General features: G+C 46.1%; 1 protein-coding gene across 1 annotated transcript in view; it reads right to left on the minus strand.

Moving 5' to 3' along the window:
• The window catches only part of LOC119454296 (uncharacterized), a 42,060-nt gene that overhangs the window by 16,354 nt on the left and 2,504 nt on the right, over positions 1 to 23,202 (minus strand). The window contains exons 2-4 of the mRNA XM_049668015.1: positions 10,252 to 10,464; positions 9,567 to 9,789; positions 3,856 to 4,015 (exon numbers count right to left, since the gene is read on the minus strand). Coding sequence (XP_049523972.1) covers positions 3,856 to 4,015; positions 9,567 to 9,789; positions 10,252 to 10,464 — 596 coding nt within the window. The remainder of the gene's footprint in view (positions 1 to 3,855; positions 4,016 to 9,566; positions 9,790 to 10,251; positions 10,465 to 23,202) is intronic.

Below are 23,202 nucleotides of genomic sequence, written 5' to 3' on the forward strand. Positions count from 1 at the left end.
TTAACGTGCACTACAACGCAAGCACACGGGCGTTTTTGCATTTCGCCTCCATCGAAATGCGGCCGATAATTTAATAAGGGATAACAATTTCAGAAGCGTACGCTCTCATACACTCTTATCACCTCTTGTTCAACATACAAAAATGTTTTTATTCAACATTTTTGTATGTTGAACAAGAGGTGATAAGAGTGTATGAGAGCGTACGCTTCTGGAATTGTTATCCCTTATTAAAATTATCGAGCTGCTTCATGCACAATTTTTTTCGTATTGTGTCTTTGCAAAAAAATTAAAAATAAATGGTCTATGAGATTATTGTGTGGTGGATGTAAGTGTATTGATGGATAGGCTGTAGCATGCATTGTCAAATTCACTTACATTGGCGCATTCTCATTTGAAATATAAGAAACAAGAAAGTCACCTCTTTTTTTAGATCTTGCAAGAGCCACTCATTGCTCAATGGACGAAAGCCAAATGAATAATATACACGGTCTATGTTAAGTGGATGATGATGATGTATGGTGTTTAATGGCGCAAGGGCCAGATATGGCCAAAGAGCGCCAGGCCAGTGTTCATGAGTTGACAATGGAGCAATGAATTGCGAAAGGTAGATGTGTAGTGGCTGTAAAAGGGCCTAAAAACAATCGCTGTAAAATACGTAAAATGTATATGTAATAAAATTATGGCAATGGCTAATGAGGTGCACTATGATCACGAAAGAACAGATTGCAAGATAATGACGATAGGCGAAAATATATCACAGATAATTTTTTTAAAAAGCACTACTGCCTTGACAGACCCTTTGAAAACGTAAGGGCCTGGAGGCGCGTGCTATGCAAAACTACTGTCGCGGCGACTTCCTCTGAACAGAGGACGCGCTACGAAACTATTGGGCAAATAACATGCAGTACAACATCGCTCAGAAAATCCAGAACAGCTTTAGTGCTAAACAGAGGTTCGTCGCCAAGAAACATAGCAGGGTGGAGAGGGAGACGGTACTGGTACGCTAAAGGGAAGTGTTAGGTCTATGTTAAGTGGAGTTCGAATAAAAAAAAAGGCATTTGCTCAGGTTTTCATGAGTAAACTGTATTAGTGACGCTGTAATCCAAGATAAGACGTCTGCCTTCGTCCTGCCTAATAAATTCCCATTTGAAAGAGTTTTTACGTAGCTGATGTGCATTCTCATCATAAGTTCTAGCCACCAACAGCCACTTTGTGCTAGTGAGTAGCATATCGCAAGCTTGCGCCGTTTCATTTTTCAAGTTATATCGCGGCCACACTGAATTCGCGCAACGGTGCTTGAACGGTTTTCTGAGTGTGAATGGAAGTAGCGATAAGCACGAAATACAACATTTTCCTGTGCAGTCACTATTTTCTTGTGATCGAGGCGTACGTAGCACGTGGGCTAACACTTTTATTTTTCATGCTTGGATGAACGGCTAGACCGGACGAAACAAATTGTGCGTGCGAGCTTAACTTGAGTGGGCTTTGAGTGCTACCCGATCGATCCGTGTTCACGTCATTCACGCCCTGCATAAGGAACCTTCATGTTAGCGAAGTCTTAAGCCTGGCATACTTATACTTTAATGTGAAATAACGGATTTACTTCGCGCTTTGAGTTTTACTCACTCCAATATGAACGAAAATTTAGGGGAGGCAGAGCAATTTCAAGCCGCCGGCGCCGCTAAGCTGGCACCGCTGACCGCGGCGCCATCTATCGGCTCGCAGCAGAGCTACTCGGTGCGCCCGCGCGCAGCCGAACATAATCTGGACCACGGTGTAAGATATATACTCTTTAGGTGGGGACACTTCTCTGCTTGCTTGCTTGACGCGATCGACCAGATAAAGTAGCAAGGGCGCGCGTCTATCGGGGCGGTGACGGCAGCGGATACCTATCGGGGGAACGACGCAACTTCAGTTAAAACGCAGGCGAGAGCGTGCGCCGACAAGGAACGCGTGCATGCCCTCTCCCCGGTGACCTACTTTCGTGCGTCACTCAATCATTTCGAATTTCCCGCGAACAGCCGGTTGCTATAACAACGGGAGATTAAACCAATAAAAAGCTTTCTTTGTTGAAGTTGCGTCGTACTGCCGATAGGTATCCGCTGCCGTCACCGGGCCGATCGGCGCGCGCCTTTGCTACTTTATCTGGTTGACCGAGTCTGGCGAGTGTCCTCACCTAAAGAGTATATATCTTACACCGTGATCTGGACGCTCGCGCGCGCGCAGTGTCAACACCTAAATGTTCTTACACCGTGCTAGTGTTCTGTATATGCTCCCGGAGGGAGCAGGGAGCATATACAGGGACACTAGCCGTTCCCGCGCTCCGGGACGCTCTTTCCCGCCATGCACGCCGTGCAGCAAGCACGCTTGGGGCGGCAGCGGGACAGCGCCGACGCAGAGCTGGTCAAGCGGTGCGCGCCCGAGAAGCTGAAGTTGCTCGCCCGCGTAGGCAAGCTAATCCAAACATCGTGAAATGAATAGCTAAACACAAGATAAACACAGGATAACACAAGATAAACACAAAGAAAACACCGGCGAATCACTGCACCGCACTTGCCCAGCTTTCACGTTGAGTGGAACTGCATTACCGCTGAGTTTACCATTTCATTCTGATTGCCCGTTGCTAATGGTCTTTTTTTTTACGAATTTGCCGTTTGTCAGTTTATGGGTGTTTACTGCCAACTTCAGACACTGGAGTTGCTACAAGGCGCCGCATGGAGGTACCACTCGAATGGCCTATATAACCCTTGTATGGTGACCACAAATGCCCCCCCCCCCCCCCCCCCCCCCGTCGTACATAATACTTGAAACTATAATGGCGGCTCAGAAGCATCTGAAAATCCCATCTCCTAATACCATGGTGAAGTATATTTAAACAGTTATTTTATTTACTTTATTTTCCTTCATTTGGCTACACGGTGTGTGCCCGTTCTTGGCGAATCCTCCAGGATGGGCAGGACCCCGTACAATTTCTACATAAATCTCATCAAACCAAACCAGCATTCGTATAGCCTCACATAAGCATCATCAATGAACAAAGGTTCACTTCACACTAGCTCAAACGTGTGTTGGATTGGCATGCAATATTAACAGGGACGGAGTGAAGAAACACCAGAGGAAAATGAAACAAAGAAGTTCACAAGCCATGCTTGTGAAGAAGTTCACAAGCCATGCTCATTTAATGAGAACAATTGTTAAAAATGATAAATATGTCCAAATGTAAATATGTTGAGTGGGTGTATTGCTACATTACATGACACACTGAGGGACGCTTATAAAGGTATAAATCCAAGGTTGGTTCTCGCAAGGATGCTTTTTTTTTGTTAGAAAGCAACATCATATAACTGACCCTACTTCTACGCGAGGCCAGCAAATTTGCTCTGTGTCACAAGGTCACTTCAATGTCGGTGACACCAGGTACGATATTTCAAGACAACTTTAGCCTGAAATAAAATTATGTATCATCAAATGGTGCTCCTTGTTGCGTGTCCCGATGTGGAAGCCTAACAGAGCATTAAGTCGATCGAAGCCAGTGCCAAAACATCGCGATGACCTCCTCCCCTGTCATCGCCTTCTGTGTGAGGACGTCACGACACACATTACGCTCCTCCTGGAAAACGAAACTGGGCCCAGTTTGAAGAAAGTTATTGTATCAAATTATGTAGGGGCTCTCTGAGGCTTCCGGTAGTTTTTCAAAGGTATCGAGCTCCAAGTCCTCCATTTCCCTTCCCTTCTTTCTTTTTGCTTGTTTTCCCCCCTTGTTTCAAAGGCAGAGAACGCACTGCCTTACATAGTTTGCTGTGCCTACAATAGACTCAAGCCTGGGCCACTTTTGTGCGAGCAGGGCCTGCCTACCTTGAGGCACCCCAGGGCAGGTATTACGTCAACTTCTCTCGGGTTCACGGTAGCGGTGTCCAGAACACCGATGTGGTAGATTGAATGATCCCAAAAGTGCTGCAGTGGCTTGTATCCGTCACTGCCCTGGTTTAGGAACAACTCCAGGTGGTACGCAGCACTGCGTCATGAGAACAGCATTCGTCACTCCTTGCAGGTTACATTTACAAACCTATAGCGTGCGCTAGGGCAGATCAATCATTACTTTGTGCATATTCATTCTGAGTGCGCTAATGGCGAAATCAAAGAAGGAAGAATGTCAATGATTTAGGTGTAAAAGCCTAAAACAAACATCAAGACAAACACCACAGGAAAATTTACTCAGCAATTATGAGCAGAATCTCGAAAACAGGAAAGTCTGCTGAAGCACTTGGGAAAGCTGAAGACATAGAAACTGTAATCAAGATGACAAAATTAAATTGACAAGTGATAACGCATGCCTCATATAAGTTAAACTGGGTAAGGAATCGGGTTTTTAACAGCTATAAGTGCAGCTTGTGCAATGAAGAAAAGGATGCACTTCTTGGCTGTCGTTGTGCGTTATATCAGATATCGTGTTTTACGGAACCGTGTGAGTTGTATTAAAGCTCGGCTGCCCTAATAAGCAGTATTACTTTTGATAACATGCATATGCTGCAAAATGATGGAGCCCATTATCGCCTGCCACCTTTATCATCACCTAGAATCTAATATTTTTTTTTCGATAATCAGCATAGGTTCAGGAGATGTTTTTCATATGTGACGCTACTGGAATTATCGATATATCTGCATTTGAACATGGACTCAAACTTACAAACTGACTGCATCTTTCTTGATTTTTTCAAAACTGCGCTATAAAAGAATTTGAAACAGAGGTAAAATTGTCGGGTTTTGAGGGCCGTAACCCTGATGTGATTATAGGGTCACGTCGTAGTGGTGGACTCCGGATAAATTTCAACCACCTGGAGTTCATTAACATGCACCCAATGCACGGTGCACAGGCGTTTTTGCATTTTGCCTACATCGAAATGCATCCACCGCGGCCGGGATTTGATCCCGCGACCTCGTGCTCAGCAGCACAGCGTCAAAGCCACTATGCAACTACGGCGGGTACAAACAGGAACACGGCGCCTCAGAAGAGCTGCCCTACGTTTCGATAGGTGGTCCTATCTTCGTCAAAGGCGGCCTTGTCATCCTCGGGCAGATTACTTTTAACGGGTTAGTAGGTTGACGTTACGTGTGGTCAGTTGTCGCGAGCGGCTGGCTGACTGTGCAACACCTACGGTCTCTGCTCCGTTCCCGGAAGGCTCGCATCCACCATGATGATGATGACGATTTATTGGCATGCCCTTTGAAGCGGGGCGGTGGCAGTCACCTAGCCCGCTCAACCCCCAACAATCTCCTTAAGCCATCGCCTGTATCCTTTTCTCGTTTTTTTTCCCCCTGCCGCCCTATCAGTCTCCCGCTCCTTTTCCCCTCGTCTTAGAAACCATGTCTGAACACGTCATACGACCGGGCTCATATTCTCTTCAGTCCATTTTCTTTTACAGTCAGCCGCCGCCGACAACGACCGCACGAGATACCACCCTACAAACCTGTTAAAGCTAACCTGCCGAAAATGACAAGGCCGCTTTTGAGGATGGTGGGACCAATTATCGAAACGTAGGCCAATCTTTCTGAGGCACCTTATCTCCGTTTTGTAACATTTATACCCCAGTGCGCTACTCCATCAGTCGGCCCCCATCTTGACTTTTGAGTTTTTGTAATGTACTCGGCTGCGTTGCCCATAGTCATCTATTTGTGAAATTATCAGCATCAAAACTCGATTTGCTAACTTTATCTTGACATCGCAATTTACTTTCTAGGAGGCAGCTATTTACGATCATTAATTTTCTTCGTCCCTTTCCAATGTTTCCTCAAGTGTACCCAAGGGGAGCGGTTCTTGGTCCCCCCAGTGTTTCTTACCTACATAAACGACCTGCCCTATAACATATCCTGCATGCGCATATTTGCTGATGTCTGCATTATATAGAGCTCACAGCCTCAAGTTTGCCAGCAGACGCCAGCGCCACTCGCCACCCAAGACGGCGTCAAGATGCCTCATGTCGCCGGCACCGTGAACCCGCCACGGTGGCGTAGCGGGTGTTGCGCTGGTAAGCACGCGCTCGCGGGATCAAATTCCGGCCGCGGCGGCTGCATTTCGATTGGGCGGAATGCAAAAACGCCCGTGTCCTGTGCATTTGGGCACTTTAAAGATCCCCTGGTGGTCAGAATAAATGCGGAGATACCCACTACGGTGTCTCTCATAATCAAATTGTCGTTTTGGCACGTAACACCCAAGAATCCAATCCAATCCGGCACCGTGAGGCGCTCGGCGATGCTCGCAATCTTCCCGAAATCGCTCCTCGCATCGCCGATGTTTCGCGATGGTTCGGCGGTCAGGTAGCCAGGGACCCCGGTACTGTTGTATGGTGAACTGCCACAGCAGTGTCAAAAACACTCGGAGCCGGCAGCCACCTGTCAAATTCTACAGATTACGGGGTAAATGGTATGAAAATTCTCGCGCCATTGCAATGCTGTGAAGGTGGATTACCAGCGAAGCAATTTAGCACACGACATAGAGGGGACCGAGAATTTCGATCAAAGGTATGAGCAAGTTTTATTTCTCTTGGGCAGCGACGGCGGTCACCCCCCAAGAAGGACACACGCACACACTCATTTTGATCGGCGGTCATAATCGGCGGCATACATTCGCGTGGAAGACTACCTCCACCTCGGGAAGCTGTCGGAAACTAGACGCGCGCGACGGGACCGCCACGTCGGGAGAGCGGAAAGAAACTAGGCACGTAAGCACTTGGAACGACCACAAAGGGAGGTTGGTGCGAGCGTACACATGGTCGACGCGGGTGGAACAGCGGAAAATCTTTGAGAAACCCTTATTGTCTACCTGGGACTCTACTGATGTTGAAAATGGTGCCTACTGATAACTAATCTACTGAAAATGCACATCCAAGTGATGAGACGTATAAGCTTTTGCATAGAATGAAGCAATTCTGCATCAAATTCGGGAGCTGAGTTTTTCCACACGCAGATCTGTTGACAAACACGAGAAATGCATATAACCATAGCCATAGACAGCTTCGCTGTAAAAGAATGCATTCAGGGATGGATAATCGTCGTCCGCGGAACCAAATGAGTCAGAATGCGAAAGTTTGCGGTTTTAATTAATGCTTGCAATCACTCGTGGTAGCTTCGTTCTTTTGCCTTAATTGCAGCTCAATATAATGACAGTCTGTTCGTGACAACGGGAATATCACTGCAGCTTGATATTGACACAAAATTATTTGCTTTCAGGAAAACTGTGTCGTTTCTGGGTCGCGGAGTTTTGACTTGCGACTTAGAAACAGGAAAAAAAAAAAGCTAGCAAAAAAGGGGGTAAAAGACCCGGAACGAAGTTATCAAATTGTCTCAACTCGAACTCTGCAACAAGAACTATTATTCTAGTTCTCTAAATCATTTTTCTAACGGACATTTCTCTAAATGACAGTTCTCTAAAGGACATTTACTTCACGTGAAATAGTTACATTGCTTTCGAAGGTTCTGAGTATGTCCTACTCAGAAATCATTAGCACCATTCAGAGCGGCGTATAACGCAACAATATTGTCACCCTTTAGACGTCTCAGTCAGTGAATTTTAAAGAGCAGTGGTATCGTTTCTTTTATTACTCAATTACGGAGTTAGCAGTGGGCTAATTTGGGCCGGATGGTACATACTTTTGCGAAGGAGCTGCGCTTAAGAATGGGACAAAGGAGACGACCGACACGAGCGCTCGGGTCTGATTTACAGAGTTGGCGGCTTGAATGTTCATTTTTAATTCCCTAAGTAAAAAAAAAGTACAAAAAAACAAGCAAAAAAGCCTTTCGAAAAAGCTGATGATGTGCAATTTTAAATGTATATCTGCAGTCGGTAGATGTAAGGTTTTCTTTTAAATGCAGCAGACCTATTCTAAATCGGTGCAATGTTTACCGAACGCGTAGAAAATGTGAATTTGCTTTCGTCTGCACCATTTGTGCGTCCCAGATCACAACATTTGTAATTTACCATGCAGCGAAAACAAATAAAATCTGCTCTTGTCGCACAGACCTCCTTCTTAAACTGGGATTACACAATACCCTCGAGGAGCTTATCGAGGCACAACAAATATCACAATACGAGCGATTGGCCAAGACTAAGCCAGGCCGCCAGATACTCGAGAATCTCGGCATCTCTTACCACACCCAACACGGCGACAAGCATGACATACCACGTGATATCCGAACTAAACTCACAGTTCCACCGATACCCAAGAACATGCACCCCGAACACAACGAGGGCAGACGCGTCAGTAGAGTCAAAGCTATGACTAAGATTTTTGGTCACAACGAGGAAGCGGTCTTTGTCGATGCAGCACACTATCGGGACCGTCACCGCTTCGTAGCTGCGGTCGTAGACCACAAACACCAATGCAAAGCAAGCGCATCAATCGCCACAAGACACGTAGAAACGGCGGAGGAAGTGGCTATCGCGCTGGCGATAGCTCACACCAATGCCTCGTATATCATCAGCGACTCTCAAACGGCCGTGCGAAACTACGCCAACGGCAGAATCTCCCCTGAGGCATTGCGGATCCTTATTAGAGGCAAAACTTATGAGGCAGACAAATGCGTACAAATCCTCTGGATCCCAGCCCACACACCTCTTGATCAACCGGAGTTCAGTCCAAACGAGGTGGCGCACAACGTGGTTCGAGATCTCACGTTCCGAACCGCGTTCGAAGAAGCAGCCACCCGAACGGACACCTCCGCGGTGGTGTGGGAATGGGACGATCGGCTCACTAAATTCTGTGGCATTACTCAACATTATCGAATGCAAAGGCGTGAGTATCCACCGCCTCACCCCAAGCTCAATCGGGCCCAGTCCGTTCAATAGCGGCAGCTACAAACACGAACATACACGAACCCTGTCATCATGAACCATATATAGCCCGAATTATATACAACCAATCTATGCCAGTATTGTAACACCAGAGCCACACTAGATCACATCCTATGGGCATGTCCAGCATTAATCAGCAATACTGGGGTCGCGGCCTCCAATGAGGGCCTTCGGGCGCGTTGGGGGACTGCGCTGCTCAGTTCAGGCCTGGATCAGCAACTGTGGGCTATCCAGCAGGCCGAGGAAGCTGCCGGGAGACACGGTCTCTCCGCTGGCTCCTAGGTGGGAACCCAGCCCAGCAATCTGCCGGAAATAAATAAAGTTCTCTCTCTCTCTCTTGTCGCGAGAGAAGGCTTGACAAGCCAGGAATGACAGAAGGATGAAGGCGAGATGGCACCACCGCCTTGAAGTTCCCACACCAGTCGTCGTGACGTCACAAATTTTGGCGACTTAGTTGAACTTAGCAAGTATGAAGTACCTTTATTGAGCTAAAATTCCAAGAGGACGAAAAATTCATTAAAATGTGTGACGCAACACTGACATATTGAAGGTGTCGGCAGGAAATAAAAAAAGTGATATTTTGAGCTTCACTTTGTTTTAAAATGAGCCTCTGACAGCGAAATTAACTAAAAATACAGTTTTAAAACAATCATTTACCGGTCTACGCTAATTTAGTGTTTACCTTTCGCTTCCCTTTAAGTATCTGCGGCTTACTCACTCGTAGGAAATGCCAATGCCGAATGCCGTGATGTGGTACATGCGGGCGGCGTTGATGAATATTTGCAAGCCGGTATCGAAGAGATTAGGCGCAGCAAGCGAGTTGCGGCCATCCTTGTACAGCGAGTCGAAGAAGATGTACTCGCACAAACCATCCGTCGGGAACATCTGCGTCGAGTTGAGCCTCGTGCCCATGGTGCACACCAAGGGCTGGTCGTCCAGCACTGCTCGCAGCGCGGACAGAGCAACAAGGAAACGCGCTTGATGTTAAACTTGACGCGCGCTTATCTTTGAGGTGGACACATGAGCTGCTGCTCTGGTTCGCGCATTGGCCAATGGGAAAGCAGTCGTGTCTCCGTTATGAAAGATGATTAGGTTGGCGGTAGGCTGACTATCGGATTCATGTACGCGACTCACTCTTCTGTAAATAGCACTGTACTATCCTTTACTGCATGCGCTATCACACAGACAGACAGACACACAGGTGCTAGCGATGGACCAACTTTCCGATAGATAGATAGATAGATAGATAGATAGATAGATAGATAGATAGATAGATAGATAGATAGATAGATAGATAGATAGATAGATAGATAGATAGATAGATAGATAGATAGATAGATAGATAGATAGATAGATAGATAGATAGATAGATAGATAGATAGGAACGCGTTGGATGGACCTACTTTCCGCGGGTGCGGCTGATGACGCGGTAGGTGTTCCAGTTTCCTGAGTGGTGGTGGCCGTTTTCTCAGTGGTTGCCGTAGTCGTCGCAGAAGTGGTTGCCACAGTCGTCGCTGGTGTGTTGACTGTCTCCACTATCACCACGACGTCGCGGACTGGCATAATGGTGGTGCCGCGAGCCACGGTATCACCCGTCTCGATCTCAATGGAAGAATCTGTGAGTGTGCATTGTTGTAGAATTACGTGCAATTGCTTTCGTACGTGCAAAGAAAGAAAGTCGAAACAGCACTTGAAACCCGGCCACGGCGGCCGCACTTCGATGGGGGCGAAAAGCGAAAACACCCCAGGTGGTCCAAGAACCCATGGAACCACAGGTGGTCCAAATTTTCCAGAGTCCCCCACTATGGCGTGCCTCATAATCAAATCGTGGTTTTGGCGCGTAAAATCTCAGAATTGTTTTTTTTTTTTTGAAACAGCTCTTGCAGTATCACTTTGTTTACCTTGTGGTACATATACTCTCCCATGACAGAATAGTGCTTTTCTTTACTTGGAACATTTTCCGCTCGTCTAAGCACAATTTGTTCGCGTGTAAGCATTCTGGAAAAAAAAAGCACCTGGTACACAATTCAAGCGAACACTGACCAAATACTGACGTCTCAATTTCGACTTGTCACTTCTTTGTGTTAAAGATTGACGCTGATATCTAAAATATTAGAAAAAAATACTACGATCATTGTGGCAGAAACATGGTGGCGTTTTTATTCTCGTTAATGAATGTCTTCAGAGAAGTGAACTGCCTACTATACATTGTTCTGAATTTGTCTGGTGCAAGGTTAAACTTAAAATTGGTAGCGGCGGCGCCATTGCATCCTTTTACCGACCTCGAAACTCTACTAACCCGGAATCATATAAAGAGTTGTCAAGTTTCTTAACTACCATAAATTGTGACTTTATTCGTGCTGGAGACATTAATATGCCTGCCGTTCACTGGGTAGATAGAAAACCTGTGCTGTCAGACTTCACTTCGCTACCTTTATCGTGTATGAGGGCACAAAACGAGACCACTCTTCCGCTAGCACTTTGGATTTGTTTTTCTCTAACTCTGTGTCATTGATCCAAAATACAGTCATCATCGTCGGTATCAGTGGTCATGATTGCGTTGTGGACACTTGCTCTAACACTTCAGTTAGAACAGCCCACAAAAACCTAGCAAGGTGTTTTTCATGATCGAGGTGATTATGAGTCATAATCCCGTGAACTTTCTCGTTTTTACCCAGATTTTTGTGAAGTCACCCAGTCACTGGACATAGATAAAGCTTGGATTCTTTTCAGGGATAAACTAATGGCTTTAATAGAACAACACATTCCTTCAAAACTCTTACGAAGTAAACTTCAGAATGACAAACCCTGCGTAAATAAAGAAATTCGAGCACTAATAAACAAGAAACACCGCCTCTATTCTACATATTTAAAAATCACAAGCAGTGTGCTTTCCAAGAAATGCGCCACTTAAGCTACAAAATAAAAGAAAAGATCTAAGTGAGCAAACAAAATTACATTTTTTCGCTTGATACAAGACTGGAAGGGAGCCCTAAAGAATTTTGCCAATTCGTTAAAATTAACAGTGCAGAAGTGACCACAGTACCTAATATATTAGTCGATGAGAAAACGGTGTCTCACGAGTATGAGAAGGCATGCTCATTTAATTACTATTTTAAATCCGTGTTTTCTTCCGCATGCATTAGTCCACTTTGAAATGCATGAAATAGCCGACGAAAATATGCCTATGATTACTGTCACTTATACCGGTGTTCTGAAGCTGCTTTCTAATTAAAAAAAACAAAACAATTTGCTGCAGGTCCTGATGGTTTGCCGTCCTTGGTAATCAAAGTTTGTTCTCAAGAAATTACTTATTTATGCGTTGTTTTGTTTAATAAATCATCACACAGCTGTTCAATTCCAGCACAGCGGAAAGTAGCTGATGTAGTGTCTATTCATAATAGTGGTCTGAAAAAAAAAAGAAAAAGAAAGACCTCTCCATCTCGGACCTGCGAACGTGGATGTCGAGCGAAGCTGTTGAAAACCACCACTACAACAGCTCAGGGGGGTATGCAGTGCTTTATGGCTTTAGAGTAATGGTAGTAGTGCTATTTTAGAGTATTGGTAGGAATGGGAGTAATGATAATTTTGACAGCACTTCGCCGCCCATATCGGTGATGCAACAATTAACATTGAAATCAGTTGCTAGGCTGGTCATTTCATATACGAACGGCTAGGGACGTCGCACCGCACGTCGAAAGCTGGCGTCGCTGCGGCAGCTTGCGAAACAGTGATATTTACCGGGAAAAGTATGCGGGGAGTGCTACGTGCTTCGCATTGCTATCACGAGCGCCTTACCATCAATTATGTGGTTCGTATGCTTGTGTTGAGCTTGTTCTTTATTGAAACGTATGCTGTTCTGTATGATATATGCGTGATTCCAAAGAATGTAGGCACTGTTCGCTTTACTTTGCCGAGTGCTTGTAGCCTCAGCCTTACGGGGGTATGAGCCATTGATGATGATAGTTTTCTGTCGACGGACGCAAAAAACATCCCGGCATCCTAGCCGTAGACAGCTCCGCTGGGAAATACCGTACAGAACTACAGGCCCATCTCTCTAACATGCGGGGGTGCTGCAAAATAATTGAACACATAATCTACAGTGCTGTTATGAAACACCTTCAAATGAATAGTTTCTTTTCAAATACCCAACATGGATTCAGACCAGGCTTGTTATGCATGACTCAAATGGTAGAAATATGCCATGATCTGTTTTACACTTTCGACTTAAGTTACCAGGTAGACTGTGTAGTTTTGGACTTCCGGAAGGCATTTGATACTGCTCCTCATGCCTTGGTGTTACATAAACTATCATGTCTCTGCATTCGTCCTGCTATAGTCGATTCGATCAGAAATTATTTGACTGGGTGAACGCAGCGTGTTTAGATTAACGGAGCAAAATGATTCGGTGTCACCGTAACTTCTGGCATGCCCCAAGGGTTGCGAATATTGACTGTATATTCCTATTAGCGTCAAATTTTTCTGTAGGGGGTGCTGACCACTAATCAAGCTTTGCATAGGCTTTTAGTCCGCGCCCCTAGACATCCGTGTGATGCTCAGTAAAATTCGCTTTGATTTGAAAATTTATGTATGTTATTGCGATAGCAATTATATGGACACTTCAACCGGATTTCTGCCGTCGGCGTCGCCGTCGCCGTGAGGTTCCGTATAGATTCCAAGGGCGATAAAATCGTCGCCGCGCGCCGTATGCGCGAGCGAAAGCGCGCGGGGGACGCGCGCTATCACGGAGGGCGAACGCACGGCGGAAAAAAAAAGCGACCGTCCCGCGAAAGGCTGTTGGGGTAAAGGAGGGAGGGAGGCAAGGCGGCGCTGTGCTCCGGCGCCAAAGGCGTATCTTAGCACTTAATCTCCCACGCGAAAGCAAGAAACGGGAAGAGGGAGGGAGGGGGGGGGGGCAGCTTCTCCTCTGCCAACAACTTCTCTGCCCGGCGGTCGCCCGCACCGTCTCTTATCTCCACACGGCTCTGACCTTTGTATGGGCTGTGCATTTGCCGCTCAGTTTCCGTTGAAGCGATAGACCGCGCGAACTTGGGCTTGCTGCCAGCGTTTTGACAGTCGTTGGCTGCGGTCATTCAGTGTGATCTATTCATGTTTGCTTGTGCGCGCTGACACCACGATTGTTAATTCAGTTAGTAAGCCAATGTGTCCAAGTTTATGCAGCCGTTAAAGCTACTATCCCTACTCCGAATAGCGCTCTACTAATTTGATATCGCAATTGATGCTTCGCCTTTCGGGCGAAACTGCGACATTTTTTTCTGGAAACATGGCGCAAACAATGAAGATAGGATTTCGAGCATGAAGCATGAATATTTTAGTCACATCATGCCAATCGTCAGATATACATAAATAAATCACTAGGCACATCAAACACTTATAGATCCAACGTTGTACCACGGAAAGAACTGTAGTATCAGTTTAAAAAATGTCGCAGTTTCGCCCGAAAGGCGAAGCATCAATTGCGATAGCAAATTAGTAGAGAGCTATTTGGAGTAGGGATAGTAGTTTTATCGGCTGCATAAACTTAGACACATTCGCTTACTAACTGAATTAACAAGCGTGGTGTAAGCGCGCACAAGCAAACATGCATAGATCCCACTCAATGACCGCAGACAACCACTGTCAAAACGCTGGCAGGAAGCGCAGCCGCCGCAGCGAGCGAAGGTTCGTGCGGTCTATCGCTTCAACGGAAACTGAGTGGCGAATGCACAGCGCATAAAAAGGTCAGAGCCGTGTGGAGATCGCTTTTATGAGACAGTGCGGGCGACCGCCGCAGCCGGGAAAAGTACAAGCGCAGTTGTTGGCAGAGTAGAAGCTGCCCCCCTCCCCATCCCTCTCGCGCTGCCTTCCCGCTTTCCTCCTTTCACGTGGGAGATTGAGTGGCCAGTTCCTCCTTGCGCCCGGTTACAAGATACGCATTTGGTGCCGCAGCACAGCGTTGCCCCGCCTCCCTTCCTCCCATACCCCCACGGCCTTTCGCACGACGGAAGTCGCCTTTGCTTTCCGCCGTGCGTTCTCTCTCGGTGATAGTGCGTGTCCCCCGCAGGCTTTCACTCACGCATACAGCGCGCGGCGACGATTTTATCGCCCTTGAACTTTATACGGAACCTCACGGCGACGGCGACTCCGACAGCAAAAATCCGCTTGAAGTGTTCATATAATTGCTATCGCAATAAAATAGATGTGCCGATTATTTTTCAGTTGGTAAAAGCGACCAAACACGCTCACACACCAAAATTTGCATCAAACCTGGTAGTGCACCACCTAAAACAACATTCTTTTGCCCAAAACTTTTTACTGAAGTTATTTATTACATCAATTTTACTTAGCGGAGTGCCATGTTTGCGTTGAACTCTATGCTCAAGCGTTTTTTTTTTTCCCGTCACCAGTCGCAACATAGAAAAGTAATTTGCGTCTGCATACATACGCACCTTGACTCAAAGTTCTTAATAGGGATCTTCAAAAATCAGTATCACATTCAGTAAACAGTAGCAGTGTCGCCACATACCATAGGGAAATAGTTGCACACTTTTACGTGAAATCCTGGTAGAACTAAACGTACTTATATACGCTTCCAAAAGTGCTATATTTAAAACAAGCTTTCGGCACGGATCGAGTCCGTATTGTTAGTTGTACATTGTGTCATCTGCGAAGCCTGTAACAGAATGCAGTGACTTGCACAATTAATGGCACGATGCCTGGTTTCAAGAACCCCAAGGCGGAAACTAATCTTGAATACAATAAATATTACCCCTAAGTTTGTGTGAAATTATGTTGCATTTATGCGTGTTTGCGAAAGCACTTGCGAAATAAACGTCACTTTCGGTAAAGAGTGATGCAAGCTTCGCTGATCACCGATTCCCACATGAGCGTGGAATTCGCCGATTTACATTCGGCTGCGTTCAGACCGAGTGTACATAGCGTTGACTTAGTTGTTACACTGCGTTGCCATTGTGTGTTTTTAAGTTCCATAGAGTTTCTCACTAAAATTAGTAATAAATAACTATGCCAGAGGGAACTCTGGCGATATAAGAGTGTCTACGGGAGATACGCGCATGGTGGTTAGACTAGAATGGCATTGATGGCTATGCAGTCGGAATCAGACTTCTTTAGAGTGTTCGAGTGTCCGACTGCGGACCGCACCAGCATCCGGAGCTGCTACCTCGCGGTAGCTACCGTATGGGTTCCGCATGTGCATGTCCTATAGTGTATTGACATAGTATGGGGCAGGGCCGTGGGTAGTCTTATTGCGACGTCTCCCTGTGCGTTTTTTTTTTCGACAGCTAGCGACCAATCGATCATCTCGGTCCGCGACGATAGATCGCCGAGCGTTTAACCCATTGCGCCACAAACGCATTTGCAGAGAGCTACACAGACGCGCCTTATATATCTAACACTCCTCCGTGTACCCGCGCTCTTGCTCGGGGCGGTGCCGCCGCCTACGAGCAGAAAAGAGAAGTACTGCATTATGACACTAACGCGCACCGACAGTGAACGCTTCGGTGGTCTCAGCACTACGACGCCTCGATGCCAGCATTCGAAGGGACGCTGGCATCAAGAAGCACTACCAACGCCACCTAGGTGGCGTTCACCGTACTCAGCACAGCGGAGCGTGGCCTCCGCAATTAGCTCTGAAAATGTTTCTGAAGTTGATCGCGGAGGCTGCAATTACGACGCGCTGTACGCGCTGATTTGACTCGGTGACGATTCAGTTACGTGCTTTGTCTTGCGCGTTGTATTAGTGTGTCAGTTACGTGCTTCGTCTTTCGCGTTGTGCTAGCGTGTGCAGCGTAGTGCAGCTTCCATATGCACGACGGTTGCTCATGGTCATCGATGTTGGTAGTCGTGATGGAGGAGACGTGCCACCAGGCGTCAGCGTGGGTGCATCAACGCCCATCGTCGGTTGACCGCTCTAGACAAGTGTCTTTCAGACGATACTGAAACTTATCTTTCTTGCATCAAACAACTTTCTGACTTTTCAAAGGTTTTCTCTTAAGAAAATATTGCGTTATAACTGCACGAATTGTGGTTGTGGGCACATTTCTATTGCCTTCTGCCTCTTTTGAAATATAGGATTACTTCGTAAGTTAGGGGAAACACTCTGCCCTCGTTTCACTGCCCAGCTGATTGAGCAGAGCGTGCTGGTGCGTGTTTCTTTGTCGTTTTGCAGTCAAATTGACAGCGCGTTGCTCGCGCCTCTGCTAGAGGCGCTCGTTAAAAAGGGAAATGAACGCAGCTCTCTACAGCCATCTGATGATGCTGTTGTTCGCATTTAAAAGAAAAAGAAAGTTAAAAATTACGGACTGCAGGAACTTATGCTTCTTTCTTTATACCATCAAATCTTTTAGATACTGTCAGCACTTCCACTGGGGTGGAGATGGAAGACCAGCGAAGCTGTACTATGGTGGGAGTTATGTATTTCCAAATAGGACTATTAAGATGTGATGGGTGTGATGGGGTAATTGGTTATTTGAACTATTAAAGAATGAGAAATATATATGATCCGGTGGTTTTTATTTATTTAGTGACCACAGGGACCATGGCCTTATGGTCGCTACGGTACACCGCCATAGGGTGTACGGCAAAGGTTGGCACGTTGTTCATAAACACTTCACCTACGCCGCGCGCGTTCGGTGCGAACGCGGGCAAAACGCCGCCGCCGTCGACAACAGTTATGCTGCGTTGCTGGTGCTGCTGCATGTCCAAGTTTGTACAGCTCCTCCGAATTTTGAGAATGACAGCCCATAAACAAATGTCATGAAACAAAACACCGGCAGCGCATGCCTTTTATGTGAAATCTTCTCAGACTGTGATTGAGTCGCCAGTTCCCCTTGCGCCCAGTCGCAAGATACGCATTTGGTGCCGCAGCTAAACGTCGCCTCCCCTCCTTCCCTTCCTCCCGTCCCCCCACGGCCTTTCGCGCGACGGGAGAAGTCGCGTTTGCTCTCCGCCGTGCGTTTGCTCCCCGTGAAAGCGCGCGTCCCTCGCGCGCTTTCACCGGCACATAAAGCATACGGCCAATTAGAGTTCTTTTTTTACACGCGGACACGACCACCGGAGACTGAGCCCTTAACAGCTTCGCTGTAAAAATGTGAAAATCGAACAAAAACATAATTAGCTGAATACATCATACTTACTTTCAACTCCGTGACTCAATATAAAGAAAAAAATTTATGCAGGAAGCGTCCTTGATTACCTGTCATGCGAAGCGGTACGCTAAGTCTTCTGTAGCGCTGCCTATTGAGCACGTAAGAACATATGGTAAGAGTCTGTAATAAATCTTGTAGAGTTGAACTTGGACCCAGAAACAAATGCTTACCGGAGCCCAAAGCGAAGAAGAACGTGATCAGTGCGCAGACTAATATGAAGATGACGACAGCACACACCGCTGCTGCCGACGTGGGGAAGCTCCGGCTGCGTAAAGACAACAAAGTGTGCGCGCTTTAATTGATCTTCAATTGACTTAGTAAATGCATCCGGCGTAAATAACGTGCGTTTGCTAAAACTCACATGCAAAATACGCACCTCCTAAACATCCACTTACTTACTATTGCTGATTAAACGTGTTAGTGAAGCGCAAGTTACTACACGTTAAAGAGTTCGTGCTTACCAACAGTTGGCTAAGGATCAATTTTGCGAACCCGCAACGGCGACCGCTGTGGCTTTATTTGACGAAGCCGCGGCATATTCCAATATAAGACGACTAAGGAAACCTAATGAAAATTATATTGTGGAGTTTTACGTACCATAACCACGATCTGGTCATGAGGCACGCCGTAGTGGGGGACACCGGAATAATTTGGACCACCTGAGGTTCTTTCACGTGCACCTAAATTTAAGTGAACTGGTGTTTTTCGCTTTTCGCCCCCATCGAAATGCGGCCGCCGTGGCCGAGATTTGATCCCGCGACTTCGTGCTTAGCAGCCGAACACCATAGCCACTATGCAACCATGGCGGGTCTAAGGAAATTTGAGACAAGGAAAACCCTATGACAGCTACCACACACGATGAACGGTGGTCTGGAGCTAATATTGTTTTGTACAGTGCATTCGGTCTTTCTACTAGGCTTTATCATCGTGAAGCACAAGGTTGATTAAAATTGGCTGCGACATCTAATTCGCATTGAAGTACTGACTGTAGCTATGGTGTTGCTTGATGACCCGCACAGATGTGTTTCTTTCAGATACCTGGCTCAGAGATTAATATCGGCCATCCATTCCAAGTAAGTAGACGAAGCGTGCGAGTTAATTTCACTTTACAAACATCTGGTGTTCTTGAAATTAACACGAGCTATATCGCTGAATGGAAGGGGGAGAATCCATTGCACGTACATGGATACCAATCCAATGTACATCGCTCACGCTGAAGTGCTGGCCAGCGACTGGCTATACTTACTTGTCATTTCTGTCACCTAAAAAAAAGTAGCAAAAAGAAACTTTAACAAAACCAAAAAAAAAAGAAAGAAGTATTTTTCCGAGCGTGCAAGATGCCCGCGAATACAAGATAATTGCCTCGAGCAGCCAGTCCCGCGGGGAATATTGCGTGCATTCGTATAGGATTCTTTCACGCTCGGAAAAACACTTTTATGTAGCACGTATTGAGCAACAGAAAGCTGCATCGGGAGTTTCTCATGTTGCGCTACAGTTTTCTCATAGGACACGTTTCATCTAATTATAACATTCGAGAAGTTGGATACTAGAATAGTTAATTGTTGGGCTAGTTGGTTCTGCATAACTGAACAAGTAACTTAGCGCTCGATTTCATGAGACTATCATTTTGGGCAGGAGTGGCAATGCCTCTTCTCGTCTTGCACTGGAGGCCTTCTTTATCAAGCAGAACAGAGATCGGTGTGTAAGTGAGCCGTCTATCTCTTTACTTGACGCCGAATTTGACTTCTTGCGCAACCGTCTTTAATCTACACGTGCCTTTCTTATCGTCTGGCCTGCGCATGCGTGACAAGAGGATATATATGTGTGTACAATCCTTCCTTTGCATTAAACAGTTGTGAGTAGCGCTTGTCCTTGTTCGTCCCTTTCTTGTGTCTGTCTTTTATATTGCGCTAAGTTACTTGTTCAGTTATGAGAAGTTGGATAATTATTTAAAAATAAATACGTATTTAGCCGGAATGCAAAAAATAATCTGAATATATCTAAGCGACGGCAAACAACATCAGCTTGGTTCTGTCCGGCTACGTAGCATTTGCATATTTTTTTCAGTTTGGCCCAGGTTGAGTGAAACACCCTGTAAGCCATGTGAAGCATTTCTGAAAGGTTTATATGAGGCAGATCTGGGGGCAAGCTATTTATTTTTTAGGTGCTATTCTTAAGTACTTTCTTTGATGCTTCTTCAGTTGCATGGATAATACGCGATATGAATAGTTTTGGCCTATGCGTACTAAAGTACGAGACGTACTCCGAAGTTCCTAGATCAACGCGGCTGGTGAACACGTGGTCGGTGACACCACCACGCCGCGTAATGGGCACTCAGTTCGTGTATGGTTCTTTGATGGGGAGCGCGGGCATCGAGGTGTTTAGGACGACGCCCAAAAACTTCCTGCGTGTAACGGGGTAACCACAGGTTGGCCGAGTTTGATCTGTTGCCGCTTCGTTCGAGAGATTCCGGACGAGTGCGGCTCCGTCGCATGTGGCCGCATAGAACGCCCTAGAACGATGGCATGCATGTTCTCATAACGAAAGAGCGCGACGACCATTATATGACGACGATGGTGCGACGACGTTGCTATGACGACGATAGTGTGACGAAGGGAATGCGGGTGCAGGAATTACGACGACGCCATGACGGCGCTAAAATTACTACAATGGTATGTCGACCACGGCGTGACGACAGAATGATCATGATAGAACGACCTCTACGGCATGACGGCTACTTTGTGATGACGATGAGATATCGACAATGGCACGACGACGATGTATTAATGACGACGGTAAAAGGACGACACGAAGACCGCGTGATGTGACAAACGACGATGTGACAGCGCAGTGACAGCGAGATAGTAAAAACAGCTGACAGATGGCGGTGACAGGACAACGAAAGATGGCTCTGAGCCGTGCTCCCTCAAGGGCTGCAGAAGAGAGCGCCAACCTTTCCTTTCTCAAACAAACCACTTAGTAACGAAAGATTGATCGCGATGTCATGAAGGCCTTGAAATGACGATGAAGGAATGTCGACGACACCATGACGAAGACGGCACGTTGGGGTTTGGGCTCACGCCTGCGCTCACGTTCATAACCTCTTGCCCTGGACCGCCCTAATTCGCACTATATCCGCATTTGTTAAACGGCGCTTTCTCTCGGATCGGCACAATTTCTCGAAGACGAAACGTCATCGAAACGTCACTGTGACCTTGAGCGTCACCTTGCTTTGACCCTTACTCCGACTAGGCAAAAAATGCTTTGCACTTGAAAAAAGGAAATGTCGCAGCTCTGTGAACTGCGCCCATTAAGAGTCGGAGAGGACAATATTAATGTATTATTTCCTCATGTCATCCAGTTATTCAACTCTCTCGCTGATTTCATCGAAACAAATCTAGATAAATTCCACTAGCTCATAAGCTCATATTTTTCTGCACAGTGACGTCAACTGTGACGTTTTTTCCCCGTGTTTTTTTATTACTCTTCTGCGTTTAGTGCACCGTTTAGTTGATGCATCTCAGTTGATGACTTTATTTTTCTTTAATTCTTGTATCTTCTACCCTTGCTTGGTTGACGCTAGAGTGACGACTTCTTTTCGCCGTGGCTTTGTTTGCTTCATGGACCATATATTTTCCCGTTTCTCTCTATGTTTGCTAGCGTTTCATATTTCTGCAATGCCCGAGTGTTTGTACTCGTATATTATGTGAAGTGCATTTTATTATACTCTATGATATTACGTCTGTTTATTGTGTTTCGATCTGTCCCCATTTATTGTTTACTGTGTCGGTCCCTTTATGCAATGCTTACGAGGTGTGTAAGAAAATTTTAAGTAAAAGAATAATTACATTGGTATGAAATATACCCTAATTGCGTGAGCAGGTATTTTGCAAAAGTTTTATAAGCTTTGTGCCAATTTAATATGGCCTGTAAACTTTTTAACTGACCGCTTCTGGTGCTCGAACTAAACGATGTAGTTGACAAAAAAGCGATGCCTGTTCTGATATTGTAATGTTTGATATATGCGTTAAAATTGTGAGGCACTAAATCAAAATCCTGCCGCTTGCAGTCGGTAGAGTTTAGCGTGTTCTCTTAATGAGACAAATGCCCTTCATATTCGTTCAGTAGTTGAGTAACACGAGAACAAGGTGAGGGCAGGAGCCAACGTTTCGACAAGTGGACTTGTCTTCTTCAAGGCAACATATGCTCTGTGTTCAGTAGTTGTTCAGTAGTTCAGTAGTTGTGCGATGAAATCATTTCTATGTCTCACATGCGCTCGAATGCATGAAACCGTGTTGACCAAAACAATTGTTCACAATATTGTGGCGCTGTAAAGTAAAGCTATACCAATTTGTTTCTATTCCATTTCTGCCAGTTTAGCCTTCCACGATCGGTGAACAATTTTTCAGGGCACCACCACTTCGCCTGTATCTCACGCGACGTCATGAAAATTACGAAAGCTCCCCGTCTGATATGACGTGTACCCACTGATTATGCATGACTAGGCTAAACGACTCTTATTTAAGACTCTACGCCTCTTTCGCCATGAGTCGTACACTATTGCTAAAAAATTTCCGGCCTTCGCTCACTTCATCTGTCTCTCATGCGACGTCACACATCCGTGAAATCTCACTACATCAAAGTGACGTGTAGGCAATAAAGACGCACTATTTATGCCGAAGAAAACTGGTAATTTTTTGGAATAGCCGGAGAGTGTCCCGTTTCAAGAGGAATAAAAGTTGACTGCCCACCGATCTCCCTGGCACTGGCTACTTAGAGCTGCCGGAGAGAATAGATTTCTCTGCGAACAATTAAAATTTGCGGGTGGTGGTATAACATTGTCGAACCTTTTCGGCACGTATACGACATTGCTCTGCCAACTCCTCTTCTTTGAGGATCTGCTTTAGCGGTATTTTACAGCGCAGCTGTATGCCTCTCGTTGGTCGGAAAATTTTGTGGCGTAAGCAGAAAACTCCATACCCTATACCAGCTGTGCCATAGCTTCGCCGAGCTGGGGGAGAGAGAGCTGAGAGAGAGTGAAAGCAGAGTATAAAAATAGCATCGCGCAGCTAGGAAGCCTACATGCAAGCGCTGGCTCCCTACACGCAGCTAAAACAGCGCTTGTATGTAGGGTCCCTACGCGAAGCATAGAGGCAACGCCACCTAGAGGAAATTAGGTGGCATTGA

This window comes from Dermacentor silvarum, chromosome 5 (genome assembly GCF_013339745.2).
Source record: "Dermacentor silvarum isolate Dsil-2018 chromosome 5, BIME_Dsil_1.4, whole genome shotgun sequence".
NCBI classification, from domain to species: domain Eukaryota; kingdom Metazoa; phylum Arthropoda; class Arachnida; order Ixodida; family Ixodidae; genus Dermacentor; species Dermacentor silvarum.